The 14,730-nt window shown below is 40.6% G+C and overlaps 2 protein-coding genes across 6 annotated transcripts in view; both read right to left on the reverse strand.

The window, feature by feature from the left end:
• Window positions 1-812: 812 nt before the first annotated feature.
• LOC27208199 (uncharacterized histidine-rich protein DDB_G0274557) lies at window positions 813-2,948 on the reverse strand. Its single transcript, XM_016183811.3, has 3 exons — window positions 2,815-2,948; window positions 1,604-1,677; window positions 813-1,340 (listed from the first exon to the last, which is right to left on the reverse strand). Exons 1-3 carry the CDS (start codon window positions 2,830-2,832, stop codon window positions 1,103-1,105), a joined length of 330 nt encoding a protein of 109 aa, XP_016026835.1. The 5' UTR covers window positions 2,833-2,948; the 3' UTR covers window positions 813-1,102.
• Window positions 2,856-14,730, reverse strand: part of LOC6733832 (probable nuclear hormone receptor HR3) — a 39,109-nt gene continuing 27,234 nt past the window's right edge. For 3 of the 5 annotated variants that reach the window (XM_039292824.2, XM_039292822.2, XM_039292823.2), the window contains exons 2-9: window positions 13,465-13,692; window positions 13,070-13,238; window positions 12,731-12,900; window positions 12,562-12,665; window positions 12,347-12,493; window positions 12,035-12,278; window positions 11,825-11,975; window positions 2,856-11,763 (exon numbers count right to left, since the gene is read on the reverse strand). In XM_039292824.2, coding sequence (XP_039148758.2) covers window positions 11,643-11,763; window positions 11,825-11,975; window positions 12,035-12,278; window positions 12,347-12,493; window positions 12,562-12,665; window positions 12,731-12,900; window positions 13,070-13,238; window positions 13,465-13,692 — 1,334 coding nt within the window. In that variant the 3' untranslated portion in view covers window positions 2,856-11,642. The remainder of the gene's footprint in view (window positions 11,764-11,824; window positions 11,976-12,034; window positions 12,279-12,346; window positions 12,494-12,561; window positions 12,666-12,730; window positions 12,901-13,069; window positions 13,239-13,464; window positions 13,693-14,730) is intronic. The other 2 variants (XM_016182391.3, XM_016182389.3) reach the window with 1 other exon arrangement.

The raw sequence follows: 14,730 nt of genomic DNA on the forward strand, positions 1-14,730 counted from the left end.
TACAAACAGCCCGGCACCGGGTTTACTTTGCTGTTTCGCATGTCGTTCGCTTCATTTATTTATGCACAAATATCCCACAGAAGGTGCAGCTAGTGAGGCAGCCACAGGGTTACGGCAACAGGAGGCAACATCAACGGTAGCAGCAACAGCAGCAGCAGCAACAGCAACAGCTGGAAATCTTCAATTCAATCAGTTTAAATCTCTCCGCTGAGTGCCCGGAAAATGGGAATTTTCCCGATTTGGCTGTCACAACGCTTCTCATTTCAGCACTATAATATGACAGCGGGAATGCAGCTTATACATATTAATATATGTGCGAGTGTAAGGGATTCTTTAAATTAAGTTAATATGTTATGTTAATATCAAACTGATGGGCATGGCGGATTTTATTACTTGGTTTGCATACATTTATGCCAGGAATATAATAGCAGTTTAAATCAAAAATTGATTCCAAGTCATTTTCGTACTAAAAAGTGAAAAGTTCTTTAAATAAAATACATTGAATAAGCTTTAAAAAATGTTCTTTTCCCACAGATGTGATTTTATTGTTCAAGCTCTAGATACTTTTCCAATTATGAATTGCTAGTTGCTTACAATTTTACAACGTACCATTTATTTCTAGAAAATCAAAGGAATCCTTGTTAAATTTTGTCTAGCATTTTCCTATTTTTCCAACTACCCACGCAGTTTAGATTCCAAATGGGAAACCCCCGAAAAACACATGTTTATCTGTTCGAACTTTGTCGTGACTGAAATACCAATGAAAAGCGGCCAACGGCAGGCATAAAAAAGTTTTCGATGCCGACTTTAAATTGTGCTTAAGTGTAATTTTTGTATATTTTATTGCACTGAAATGATTACTTAGATCTAAGGGTTCTCTTTTTATTTTACGTTGTACTCTTACGCACTAAAAACAGTGACAAATCAGACCCAGGATTGCGTTTTTCTTGCTATGTGCTGTTTTTCTCGGACTTTTCTTGCTTTCCAGCCTACCCAAGCTGGCTCGTATTTTGGTTTATTTTCATCTTAATCTGCGTAAATTGTATTTCATTTGATTTCATTTTCCCCGCTGAGTGGGTGGTTGGGTGGTCTGTGCCCCGGCTCAGACAAAGGGATGCCGCGTGCGCCGCTTGGCCTTGATGGGGTACTCGTAGCCCTCGAAATCGTCGTCCTGGTCGTCCTCGTGGTGATGGTGATGGTGGTGGCTGCGGCTGCTGTGGTGCTTCTTCGGCTCGTGGTGGTGCTCCTTGACCGGCACCGGAATGGGCAGCGGAACCTTCTTAATGACCGTCTTCGTGTGCACATGTGTGTGGTGCTTCACCGGCACGTGTATTCGGATCCTGTAAATGGTCGAATGGCCCATGAACATGGTTACACAGCAAACAAATAAAGGAGCACTCTATCAACTGCACGCAAAACAATTGGTGTTACAAAGTTTGGTTAATATTTACTCTATATTTTTTAGTGCATAGAAACCAACGTGAAAAGAAAGTAATACTATTTTAATCAAAAAGTGTGTTATTTATAGTTAATAGCGATTTTGTTAGCTGTTTTTATTTTCAGTGTGATCGTTATGGGGGCGTGGCAGTGGGCAGGGACTTACTTCAGCTTGTCGCTTGATGGATGGCCGCCTGCCAGTGCGAACATCATGCAAGTGATGAACAGAAAGCTTAATGCCTGCAAGGGAAACAAGTATAAAGATTACGATTCGTATGCCAACGTAAAGAGGTTATCGTCCCCCCCCCCCACCTCTTTCTGACCCCCAAAAAGGGCTCATAAACAGCCAAACAATACAATTAGCATAATAACACGCATCCGAGGAGCTCGTCGTCCTGGGGTTATTATTATTGGCAGGCCATCCAACGATGATGGGACCGCCTTCATCTGCAGATAGATTCTGATGTGGGCGTGACAGAAGCTGTCAGCCGCACAGGAAGCACACTTTTGGCCCGGTCAACTACAATTTGGGCCAGACGGAAATAGAAGAGCATTTGGCGACTACTCACTGGGTGGTAAATTGTCCCCAACTCGGGCACAGCATTTTCTTAGAAACTCAAAGCCCTTAAGTCAAATTTCTTTTCATCCTACTGATGGCTCAATTTGGGGGATGGACAAAAAACATTAAAAACCAATTTGTCTAAATAAATTTGTTTAAAATAAGCAAGCAGAAATTTAAATGTTTAATAAATTAAGGCTTTTTACAAAACGAAGTAATGGATATTGTTCTAGAAACTCTTTAAACACCAAATGAAAATCAAATCTAAAAGCACATTTTGATTTTGATATCTTTATCTTTGCACAAAGTTCAACTAGGCCTTCTTTTTATCTGCTTATCACTTGATGGAAACTAATATTTTCGTAATTTTCCGGCTTTTCACAATCACAAAATAAATGCCTTTCACTTTGTTGCTCCCTTTACTATTGTGCAAATGTGACTTTCCCTTTGTTGCACATTTTCGTTCAATTAACCGTTTATGGCCAACTTGAGAGTTCTTTTCATGTTTCGACATTTGTGGCTCATAAAAAAACAAATTAAGTTTTTGTGGTTATTTGCATTTTATTTTGCGCTTTGTTTTATTCATTTCCCGCGCGATTGGAGTCAATGAATTCGTTGCGAAATGAAAGCGTTTTATTTGCATATTTTCGTGCATTAACGCGTACTTTCTAAGCTGGATTTACTTTAAATATTTATTTTGTTCCATTTTTTTTTTTTTGCAAGCCAACACAAATATTATGAGTTTTTTGAATGTTTACGCGCGTTTGTTGCCCGCCTCTCCATTGTTTATTCGTTTTAAAATTATAATTAACACTTACTCCTTGGGGCAAATGCATTGTTTTTCTTGTGTGTGTGTTTCTTTTTTTTTAATATATTTATTCGACGCTGTTTAATTGTATTAAGAGTGCGGATTTCGGTAAACCATCGACGACGGGCGTAGAAATGGAATTGCTCTGGGACCCACCGCCTGCAACCGCTTAAATATGAGCCAAAAAGCGAAGAAAAAAGTTATGAGCTACAGTGAAACGTGCCACAGACGGCAGCGCCACTTGCTGCAACAGTGCGGCGACGGTGACGGTGACACGAAGTCGCTGAGTTGGAAACGAAGTAAAAAAAAACAAAAAAAAAACAAAAACATAATCAAGTTGGCCCAAGGAGCCGGCGGAGGGGCAGCGGAAGTGGCCAGTCGACTTGCTTCAGCTCGGACTGGGCTTCGAACTCGGACTCGGACTTGTGGCCATGTTAACAGACGCTTGGCATCACTCGGATTTGGTCGACTTTCCAAATGCGCTGCTATAGGTAATTACTTAATAATAAATACATATAATAGTATTTAAAAGTTGTCAACAATTCGCCTTAAATTCGCTAGTACAAAGGATACATTTGGAAGCTACTATTTAAAAGTTTATTTTAATGAATTCTTCGAAATACAATTCAGATATATTCTGGTTAAATGAAAGTTTTGTTACGCAATTTAAATATCTAACTTTGAAAACTTCTAGGAATATTGTATAGCTTCCCACGTGCACCTTAATTGCTTTGCTAACAAGTTGCATTACCATATACCCCGAAAATTGGCTTGGTGTAGGGTGTCCAGTCATCCTGGGGCATGATAGTGAAAACACATGCCGCAAACAAACCGTAGCAAAGCCAAAGCCAAAGCCTAAGCGAACCCAAAGTAACCAGCAAAGTCAGGCGCCAGCAGCAATCCAGAAACTGAGGCTCAAAGCCACAAGCTTTGTTAAGCTATCGTACCGTATGTCCCCCTCTCGCTCGCACCCACGGTGGCAAACGCTGGAAAAGCCGCCGAACATGAAGACACTTTTCCGAGCCCGAGTGCAAGTGAGATGGGGCAGCGTGTAATTGAAGCCAGTGCCTGAGTTAAACGCAGCGATTATGTCGGTCTGTCCGCCTCCAGCGCTCGGAAACGGGGGGCGTGGCTGGGGGAGGAGGTGCTGGCGCCGGCAGCAGGTTGCAGTTGCAGTTGCAGTTTCGGTTTTCAGTTGCTGTTTCAGCCGCTGTGGCAGTGGCAAGGATTTGGCCAGCTTCCTGGTTAGGCATCTCGACTGGCATTCGTTTGTCGCAAATTGAGTTGTGCGCTGAAATATGTCGTCGTGTCAACTGCACTCCCACTAAGAGAAAAGTATCGCAACTAGTTTGGAGCTAGCTACTTTAAAATTCAAAATATTATTAGCGTGATTAGGGCAATTTATTAGGTTAAGGTAGGCTAACCCATATGTATGTAGATGGTTGTGGAGGAAACATGTGATGTTCATCCAGTTAATAAAGTTACAGATCACATACCATGTTGCATACTTTTTTGGTCATTTATTGATTGTTTAATTAATCTTATCAATGAATTAGCTTTACTATGTATCTATGACCATCTATCCCGAAAAAATAACAAATTATTTGCATTATTACAATGAATTGTATGGTAAACCTATTGGTTCTACAACTATTTTGATTGTTAGTAATCTGGCTTATTTTGCAAATATTTCGAAAGTAATTTGAGGGCAATTTGTAGCAGTGTTCCTGCACCCGCACCGCCCTGCATTTGATTGCAATTTGCATGTGCAACGCGATGGCAATTCATTTGATTGGCCATTCTGGCCGCTGGGTCTGCGTGGAAGGTACTGGTGGTATCATGGCTGCATGAATGTAATGCAGGAAGCGCTCCATTTCGGCCATTTCTACCATTGCAACCGTTTCGACCATTTCTACCAGCTAATCAACTGGTTTCACTGGCACGCCGCGGCGGCGATTGCATAACAATGACAAATCCAGACCGGCACGACACTTGGTCATTGTCTTCGCCCCGTTGGAGACGGTCTCATCCAACTAGTTTGGCTTTTCTGGCCGCTTTTTCAGCGCTGTTCCGCCTGAAATGATATAACTATGATACATCCACGGCCACTTATTGGTCTGCAATTGCTGGCGCGGAGGAAAGTTTTCTCCTCGCGGGGTTCCATCGCCAGAAGTTGGGGCAATTAACAGGCACATTTTGATGATATAATCATAAAAGCAAACCGATTTGATCGGGCCATTTGACCGGTTCGGACCACTTTTCCAGCATGATCGCGCAATTGCGAAAAAGTGTCAAAATTAATTGCACACAAAGTGGCTCGATTCGATGCGGTGGCTGACTGGCACCGGGCTATTAGCACCACATTTGCATTGAAAGTGGCAACATCAGCTAAAAATACATTCCTGTTAATAGAGGCTAGAAAATGTGTCGAACATATCTGGTACTTGTGCTTGAAATGTTGACAGTTTTAAGCCATTTTAACGATAGCTAATTTTTGAGTTCATACAACACAAATTTGTAAACATAAATGTTCTATATATCATTATATCTATTATATCTATTCTATATCTATCTAACGTTTCAAAGTCTGTGGGATCAGCTGTGTTTTTCCGATAAGAAAACCCTGTAGAATTCTTTCATTACCTTGATATATTCTTACTTTACGAATCTTATTAAAATCACTTATTTTTTAAACACACAGAACTGCAGCACAAGGCCGTGGAATGAAACACTGTGCACTTCGCCAAAAGATGAATATTGGAGATGGCCAACGGCGTTGATGCCAATGCAAACGAAAGTGCCGATGCCAAATTTGCTTAACCTGTTGTGCTTACGGCCTTTCACTGCCGAATGGCCTGGCAAGGATTATCCAACCGAAAGCCAACCAAAAGCCCCGGAAACCGATACATCAGGCCGTTGTCTCCCCGTCCGCCAGCCACTTCCTTTAGCAATAAATTTTCACTTAACTATGTCGATCATCGCCGCATATGCGAATGTAAGCAACATGCAACATTCATGTGCAACAACGCAACCCCTCCTCGACGTGCCACCACCACCACCCCAATCCGGTGGGTGGGTTTCGGGTGGCATGTGTGTGACACAATTTTCCAGTTTGCCAGTTGCGCCTCGTAAGTTTAATTGACGGAAGCGCGTTAAAATTGCAGAGCCAAACCAAAGCTGAATAAAAAACATGGTTGCGAAAAATCGAAATGAAAACAAAGTGAAAATGTGTGTATGCATTATGCATTTGCATACTCCAGCCGCCGGTGTTTCGCGCTTCATTTACCCATATGTAATTGATGACCATATTAAAGAGCTCGCGATTGGGATCAAGCTTTAGTTCGACCAGACCAGAAAGTGAATAACATTTTGTATCTTTAAAATCGGGCTGACGCTTTTCCTTAATCACAATAATAACCAGTTTGTATCGTGTGGCTTTAACTAGCGTCATTTACTAATTATCCTTAGTAGGTCCGAGGAATTTTCAGACCCGTAATTGAGTGATGTAATTGGATGTACAACTGTTACTGTAACTTCATAATGTATGTAAAGTGTTTAAGGACGAATTTCATACATCGGTAGTTTACATGTTTATACGGACGGACAAACAAACGGACAAGGACTCGTCTGTGAATCCTGTTAAATGGATTTTTCAGTTTTCTCTTACTTCGCCACTCTAAGCAATGAAACAACTATAATCCTACTGTATATGAATTTCATACCGTCAGTAAATCAAACCCACGTCCACATCAGCAACTGTTTAAACGTCCTTGAAACTCGAAAGCTGATGTATCAATTGTTAAGATTTAAGGACGGACTCGAAGAGCTGCTCGCATGGAAAACAATTTGCTTGTTGGCATCTTTAAAAGTGACCTTGCCACTGTAATCGGAATCGAGAACTTGCGTATACGAGCATGTGAAAGTGGCCATAAATCTAGTTCTGACCACAAGTGTACGTGTGCGTTGTTTCGAGTGGGGAGGCTGGTGGGGCAAAGTTTTGCTTTGGCTAAAACATGGAATTGCCTTTAACGGGGCGCCCAGGTGTCGTTGTGGTTGTTGCCACTCTGTTATTTCGCATTGAAAAGCAGCATACAAGATTCTCTCCGACTTTTGTATGCAGCACGTTTTTATGGCCACCGAGACTGAAACTGTCGATTCGATGGCAGGGGGCGCTCGAATTTATGGCCATCAAAAGCGAGTTAGACGATTGAGTATTCGGATTGCCACAGAAGTTTGCTGAACTCAGCAGAAATCGAGCTAACATGCGTACTCAGCCGCAATGTTTGGCCTTCTGGAGACATTTTGGCCTGCCCAGCGGGTTGGCCATCAAATGACTCATGATCGCATACACTTGACTGCAATCGACCTAAATAACATGGGAATTGGTGTTCCCATTCATGTGGAGAACTCAGTTTGTTTTACGATTATATTCACTTTGATTTACTCAACTCTGGATTACTTAACATAAGGATTTATGCAGACTTCTTGGGTTTCTGAAGTTAACCTAAATTACTTTAAAGTCCTGCGAATACGTGGCATTTGTTTAGCTTTTTCTTTAATCGGAAGTAAGATTCTTAATTCTGAATTTCTTAAATACTTTACTTTCCAATTGATATAATTTCAGAATGACGCGTAGATACATACCTTAGCAGTATCTTACGTACTTAAATATACCCACTTTATAATGGATATCAGCCAGTCAACTTCCGTGCGAAAATCTCGCACATTTCCTGTCTCCGGTGGCCGATGTCTGCACTTCCCATCCGAATGATTGACGTTTTATTAATGTGGATTATAAATGCAAAATGCTGCTTCGAACAATGCCGTTGGCCAATTAATACGATTTTTAATTGGAAAATCGACATAATAAAGGCCATTTAATGACGGCTCGCAACCCATCTCAATTTCCCAGTAAGTAAAAGCTTTTGAAAATGTTTTCTTTATGATTTTCTTTTGTTTTCTTTTTCGGTTTGCTGTTGTTGTTGTTTTTTTGTTTTGTATAATTCAGATTACATTTTATTGTTAAGAATGAATTGAATTATTTCTGCTCTTTTCCGATCTCTGCATCTTCAACTGCGGCTTGAACGGCTTTTCCAGCATTTTATTCTCGGATAATTTGGTTGGTTGGTTTCACCATTAGATGCTTGCCTTTTTCTGGGTTCTGTGTTGAATCATAATAATCGTAATAATCATAATGAAGTATGACATAATATATATAATCTGTTCCATATATATGCGTGTATATGTATCGAGATTCATATATATATATATATGCACATATATATGTCTGTAAATGTCTGTGTATATATAATTCAATTTACCTAAAAACAATTTACAAATATATAAAAACGAATTCACCTAGTAAACTAAAGCTACATGCGTGTGTGTGAGTGTTGTGTGTTTTTGTGAATGTGTGATAGTTTATAAAAAATGATTTCCTCTCCATTTTATGCACGTGGTAAAATATCGCTTATTCCTGTTCGATAGCTGATGCCTATAGTCTGTTTTTGTGTTTTTATTTTCGGTTTATGCAACATTCGTGTGCCTCCGCCTTTATTTGTTTACAACCGATCCACATACACAAATAATATATCGGTTTATCTGTTCATTTCGGTTTTATTTATGTTCGTGCCCTGGCATAAAAAACTGAATAGTTTTGTTTGAAATTAAACATGCTCGGAGTCTAGCTCGCTGAAATATAAATAACAAAGTTTGCGGACCAGTTATATTACTCATATGCCACGTTTGTCGGTCAGGAAATTCAAAGGGGAGATGAAAGGAGTACGAAACTTACAGACAGTACAGTGGTTATTAGGTAAAGAATACCTTTTTGTATAAAATCGGAAATATTTTAAAAAATTCTAAGTCGTTTATATATGAAAGTTATTTGAAAGTTATTATCTTAAAACCTTTGTTTTTCGGAATAAGTTCAGTCAAACTTTTTAATTTACAAATTAAAATAAAATTTGAAACTTATGATCCATTCAAGCGAGTATCCACTGTACTCATGTCAGTTGCTATTTCTTATTGCTTTTTTCCCACCGCATAAATGAATGACTTAATGTAAACGTGTTTATGAAAGCTCCTTTTTGCACTTTATCCTTGATCCTTTGTAGCTTTCAATCGCAGCTTTTCGTATTAGCAAGTGTGAGTTTGTCTGAGTGTAGGTGTGGGTGTGAGGTGTGTGTTTATGTGCAACAGTCGGCCTAATGCTACTTAATCATATATATAATATATAATTTGCCTTTCATTCTTTATAAGTTTTTGGTTTTGTATAATTAATTGTTTACCTTTTTCGGTTTCTGTTTTTTTTTTAAGATTCAGAATTCCCTTATCAGTTTATAGCTTCTGCTCATTTTATTTCATTTTTAATATGGGACTTCTGTTTTTTCGGTTTTCTTTAGTGTTTTTGTTTTGTTTTATATAAATGTAAATATCGTAACATAATATTTATGCATTATATACGCTAAATTTTAATTTAAATGTACTCATTTTACACCTTGTCGAGTTCGCGATCTTTTGTTATTCTTTAAAAATGTAACCTTTCTAAAAACTTAGCATACAAATGTAACAATACATATATCATTTAAAGATACATTTATGTTCTTGTTGTCGACCGCTCAAACCAACTTAACTTCAATTTATATTATAGATTAACTTTGTTTATTATTTTCTTTATTATGCGTAGTTTTTAACAAAGTTGTTGTTTTTCGGGGATATTTTTGTTTTGAGTTTGAAAGCTGCTCCCTTGCTTTGTATAAATTAAAACTAGTTTTGTATTCTCTATATTGTATATATGGTTTGTATATATATAAAGTACTTTAGGTTTCTTCTTTTTGTTTTTTGTTTTGTAAGGCCAAAAATGTCGAACTTAAATATGTCCAAATCGATCGTTTACATTAACATAGACTTTTTTCAATTGAAATATTGATGTCCTCGTCCCAGTTCTATGTAAGCTAGTGTAAATATTTTTGCTTGGATTCAGGGAAAGGATTTGAAGTGAATTTGCAAAATCATGTTTTCTTTTTTGTGGAATTTGCAAAATGTAATTTATTTGATTTTTTTAGTTTTGTTGTATACATTTTATTTATAAGTTTCCTTTCTATAATTAATGTTAATTAATATTTATGCCTGCCTGCTGAAATTTTCACTTGAATAATTTCAAAAAAGTTTTGATTAAGCTTTAAATTTAGTAAAAATGTGGGGCTTTTGGGGCGTTGGGTATGAAGCAAGTGGGCGGGGCGGGAAGGGGGTTAGGTTTATTTAAGACACACCAATTATCACCTACTATCCAATGTGTTTGTTGTCGTTTGTTTACTTTAAGTTTAACTAATTTATGTAATGTAAGCTGTGTGTGTATGCGTGTATGTGTGTGTATGCGTGTGTGTAACGTCTTTGTATAGTCAGTCAGATATTTAATTGTATATTCTTTTCAAATGTATCAACCAAAAAAGTCGCCGTTTGCTTGTCTTTATATTTTTTCTTTGAAGATTTCTTTTTTCGATTTGTGTATCAAGCTCCTTATAAATTTCTGCCAGGATCTGAGGAGGGAGGGGCGGGGGAGGGCGTGGCATGCTGTCGGGGTCGGTCCGTCAGTCTGTTTTGGTTTCCATTTTAATTAAGTTTAAGTCTTAGAAACAATAAAAGTTGTTAATTATGCGTAGGATTTCATATCAAAAGTTTTTGTTTTTCGTTTTATTTCTCTTTATTTTTACTAAACCTTGGAACCGGATTGGGATTTGTCTATCATGTATATATATAGATATATATAGCCCTATATATACGTGTGTGTATGTACGTAATTATGTTATATTTAAGAAACTAATAAAAAGTTGTTTTTAAACAAAATATTGCATACTTTTATGTGCTTGCTTGAAATTTTCTGGTATTCTTTCGATTTCTCGCTCACTTTAACTGCTACTCAGCTCGTCCTTAAGCCTTTTCTTATACAGCTTCCTAATCCTTAAACTTCCGTTTCCTTCTCTTCGACTTATGTATAATGTAAAAACGTAACGGTAAATTGTAAATATATTGTAATTGCATTAATCAATATAATTATAAGAACACATTTTCCGAGATATTCGATTTTGTTGTTTACAAAAAATAATGTTGTTAGGCATATAACCGATACGACATAGTTATACATACATCTGCTGTATATATAATACACATACTTTAGTTACAACGTAAGGCAAAGACAACCTAGGCGGGATCGGAATCGGGCTTTCTGGGGTTAACACTAACCGAACTGAATTATTGGGGTCAACGGGTCCTGGGCTGTGCGGTGTAGAGAATTTCGCTTGGTTTTAAGTACTTAGTCGATCTGATCTGCTCGGGCCAGGATATGAAAGTTTGGAAGTTACATATATATATATGTGTGTGTGTGTTTGTGTATATGTATAGTATAACCTCGAAAATCAGTTTGATGCCCCTTGCTCGAAATGCAATCGGTTTCGGTTTCGGTTCTCTACGAAGCAAAAGTCTTAACTGAGTTAACAATATTTTTGAAATATTTTCCCTTCCCTTTGCGTCATCCGCTCTGTCATATATAATATATATATGTATATAGATAGAGTTCTTTTTAAGTGAGTCCTTGGCGAGGATCACATCCTTGGTTGTATGCTAGCTTAAATCATGATAAAGTTCTTGTATCTGCTGCATGCGCAGTGCAGTGTTTACTCAAATAATTATTGTTGCCACATCCTGCGGCCCTCAGTCCTCGAGCAGCGCTGGCTGCTGCCCGGCAGGGGGCGCCACCGGCGGCAGGACACATCCGGTGGCAGCCGCATCCTCGGCAACGTCGTCCGCGGTCGTCTCCAGGAACGGCTGCTGCTCTTGTTATGTCAGGTCCTGCTGCGAATCTATCGAGAACAGCTCCTTGTACAGCGCCGGAAAAACGACATTCGGGTGCTGCAGCTTGAACTTGCTCAGCGATTCCATGTGCAAGATGGAAATATCGCTGGAAAAATTGGAAAATTAGGAGTATGCTCCGAAAACGATAGAATCTCCAATCAACCTACCGGAAATTGGGTATATTGTTCAGCAGTGTGTCCAGCACGGTGACATCGCCCTTGAGCGGCGCATGATTCGTTTCCAGCTCCTGCCGGATCGCATTCATGCTCAGATTGAAAAGCCTCTGTATTTCCGTATTACCACGCACTCCATTGCGTTCTAAGGGAAAGATATATATCATATTATATAGGCCTATGTAGGATGTAAGTGAATCGCACCTGGCCAGAGCAGCACTAAGCTCTGATACAGCGCCAGTTCGGTTTCAGTCAGTTTGAGTTCGGCTATCGACTTGGCCGTTTGGAAGATGCGCGACACCAGACGCATCTCCTCCGAGTCGGATGTGTAGAACGCCTCCTGGGGCAGCATTACGTCGCCGTAGAGAACCGCGTTCTGTGAGAGATCAAGCAGTCTGGACATGCGAACAATCGCCAGCTCAAAGGAGCCCGTCTTCAGCAGTAATATCTAAAGGAAATCAGGTAATTTATTAACTCTCTTTAAGTATTTAAATTATGTTTGCATGGGAAACTCACCTGATCGTCCTGACTCAGGCGCATGAATCCCGGTATGAGCTTAGCAAATTCGATTATGTTCTGTATCATTTGTGTAAGCTTCTCGGCGCAGTCCAGCCAGAGTTCCTCTTGGCCCAGATTCTTGTAGTAGAGAATGCGCGACACATCCTGCACAGCCAGAAGAATATGTTCCATTATCAAGGGTATACTTTCGGGCTTTTGCGATAAACACTCACCGGCTGCTTTCGGAACATGTCGTGCACAGCTTCCAGTTTGGTATTTGTGTTGGCATGCGCCTCCGCCAGCGTCTTGATCAGCACATCGTTGATATCGCCATCCGCTGGAGAGTTATGGGTATTGATAGATTTATCATTTATTCTTTAATTGGAGATTGGGCCAACTTACCGTGACTAATAAATTCGGGATCGATTATTGTACTGCGCGGCTCGTAGGTGGTGCTGTCCACGTAGTCCGCCGAGATGTCGTACTGCATGGTCTGCTGGGGCGTCACGGAGGCCGAGTATCCGTAGGGACTGCCGTAGCCCACCTCGTTGTTGGAGTAGCCGCCGCTGTAGCTGAGTGACAAGAAGGGCATTACGGGTCGGGAGCGGTGATGGCAGACGGGAAAGAGAAGAGCAGACGAGAGGAGGGAGATAAAGAGCGAGGTCGCACAGCGGGTCGGGGATCAGGGGGATCGCAGGCGGATCAATATGGGGGGTCATTCTCGGTTCGGTCATACTGCACCTGTTGTAATTGTTGTGATGCAGCTGGTCGCTGCTCGAGGGCGTCTGTGTGTCGTATACGGAGCTATCCGGTGCCGCGTCGCTTTGTGCCCGCATCTGGGCGCGATGGAAGCGCACCTCGTCCTCGACCTTCTCGCGCTGCTTCTTGGACATCCTGCCGAACTTTACAGCTGCAAGGGGGGGTGGTCAAGGGGGCGGGATTAACACATTAATGCAGTGCGCAAATTGATCACTGGCACCCAGAGAAAAGTGCGGAAACTAAACTGAGGCAGTACACAATCTGGACTACTTTTTCTCAAAATAATACTCGAATAAATTATTATTTATGTTTTTAAAAAATCAATTGAATTCCCTAGCTCTTTACTCTGGGTGCCACATGCAACACTTTCTACAGACCATCACGGCTCATTCCCAGTTTTAGGCACTTTTGCAGTCTACAATATTGACATCGGTTGCGGTTAACACGGTCCACCACACATTGCTTGTTGCGCGGACACTGGTAGTTGACCACGGAGCTCTGCGATCTTCGAAAGAATCCCTTGCAGCCCTCGCAGGTGATCACTCCGTAATGCACGCCGGATGACTTGTCGCCGCAGACTTTGCATGGAATTATCTCAATTTGAGCTGTAAGCATAAGGCGGAAAAAGGTGATTTAGAATAATATCTCAAATAATAAAATATAATAGTCTTTAATAGAGTCTTATATCGTAATAGAGTCTTATACAACGAACAGTTATCGTCTTTATATAAATTCTGAATAGTGCGTATTACTGTAATCTTTTTCGCCTTGAGGAAAACTTGCAAACTTAGTAAAGAAGTAATGCCAGAGTTTTCCCTTTAAGTTGGAGGCCCGAGCAATTTCCGATAGTGAACGCCCCGCAATTACAATCAATGGATTTCCCGCTGCCAGCCCATCCCCATTGTCGGAGTTCAGACAAAGCCACTTCGACCCCAGAGAACTATTGCGCAATACGGTTGTGTGTTATCCGTGTACCTTAAGCCACTTGTCTGCCCAGACAATGCAGAATGCTCCGCGTGCGGAAGGGAGGGGGATGCATTCGCAGAGGGAGAGGGAGACAGTGCGACAGCTGTTCGGATTTCCCTTGCAGTCCGCAATCCTTTCAGCGGTGATGCAATTTCCTGATCAACAGCAGTGCACCATCGCGTCGCTGAGAACTGGTTCACGGGGAGAATAAAGATTTGCGTCAGTTTACACTGGCCTGCATACAACACACATTTGGGTCCCATCTTAAGTTTATACATTGTACATTGATCAATTGATCATTTTTATTTTCACTTAATTTCTGTATGCATTATTTTATCATCTGCTATATATCATCATAAAAGAAACCAATCACTGCAGAAATAGAACTTCTGCGCTCCACCAAGACTGATTTAAAGTAACCGAACCTTGCAGCGCAGTGTTGGAGCGAAAAGCCAGCGCGAGAGAGCGAGAGGGTAGATGTGCGAGGGAGAGCGCGCGAGGGGGCAGATTGGTCTCGTCTGGCGGCGGTATTGTGTAATCTAGGCGCTTTGCCTTGCGTACTTGTATTTGTATTTACCCACGAGGATGAAAGATGCGCGCTGAACCGAACGCACACAAACACAAAAGCCGCCGCCGCAGCCGCTGCAGCAGCAGCAGCAGCATCCGCAGAAGCAGCG

This window comes from Drosophila simulans, chromosome 2R (assembly GCF_016746395.2).
Source record: "Drosophila simulans strain w501 chromosome 2R, Prin_Dsim_3.1, whole genome shotgun sequence".
Lineage (NCBI taxonomy): Eukaryota > Metazoa > Arthropoda > Insecta > Diptera > Drosophilidae > Drosophila > Drosophila simulans.

What these genes read in the sequence shown, in the direction of transcription:
- LOC27208199 (XM_016183811.3), bottom strand. An exon ending in CCATCAAGCGACAAGCTGAA is followed by an intron (nt 1,341 to 1,603) that starts GTAAGTCCCTGC and finishes GACCATTTACAG; the next exon opens with GATCCGAATACACGTGCCGG.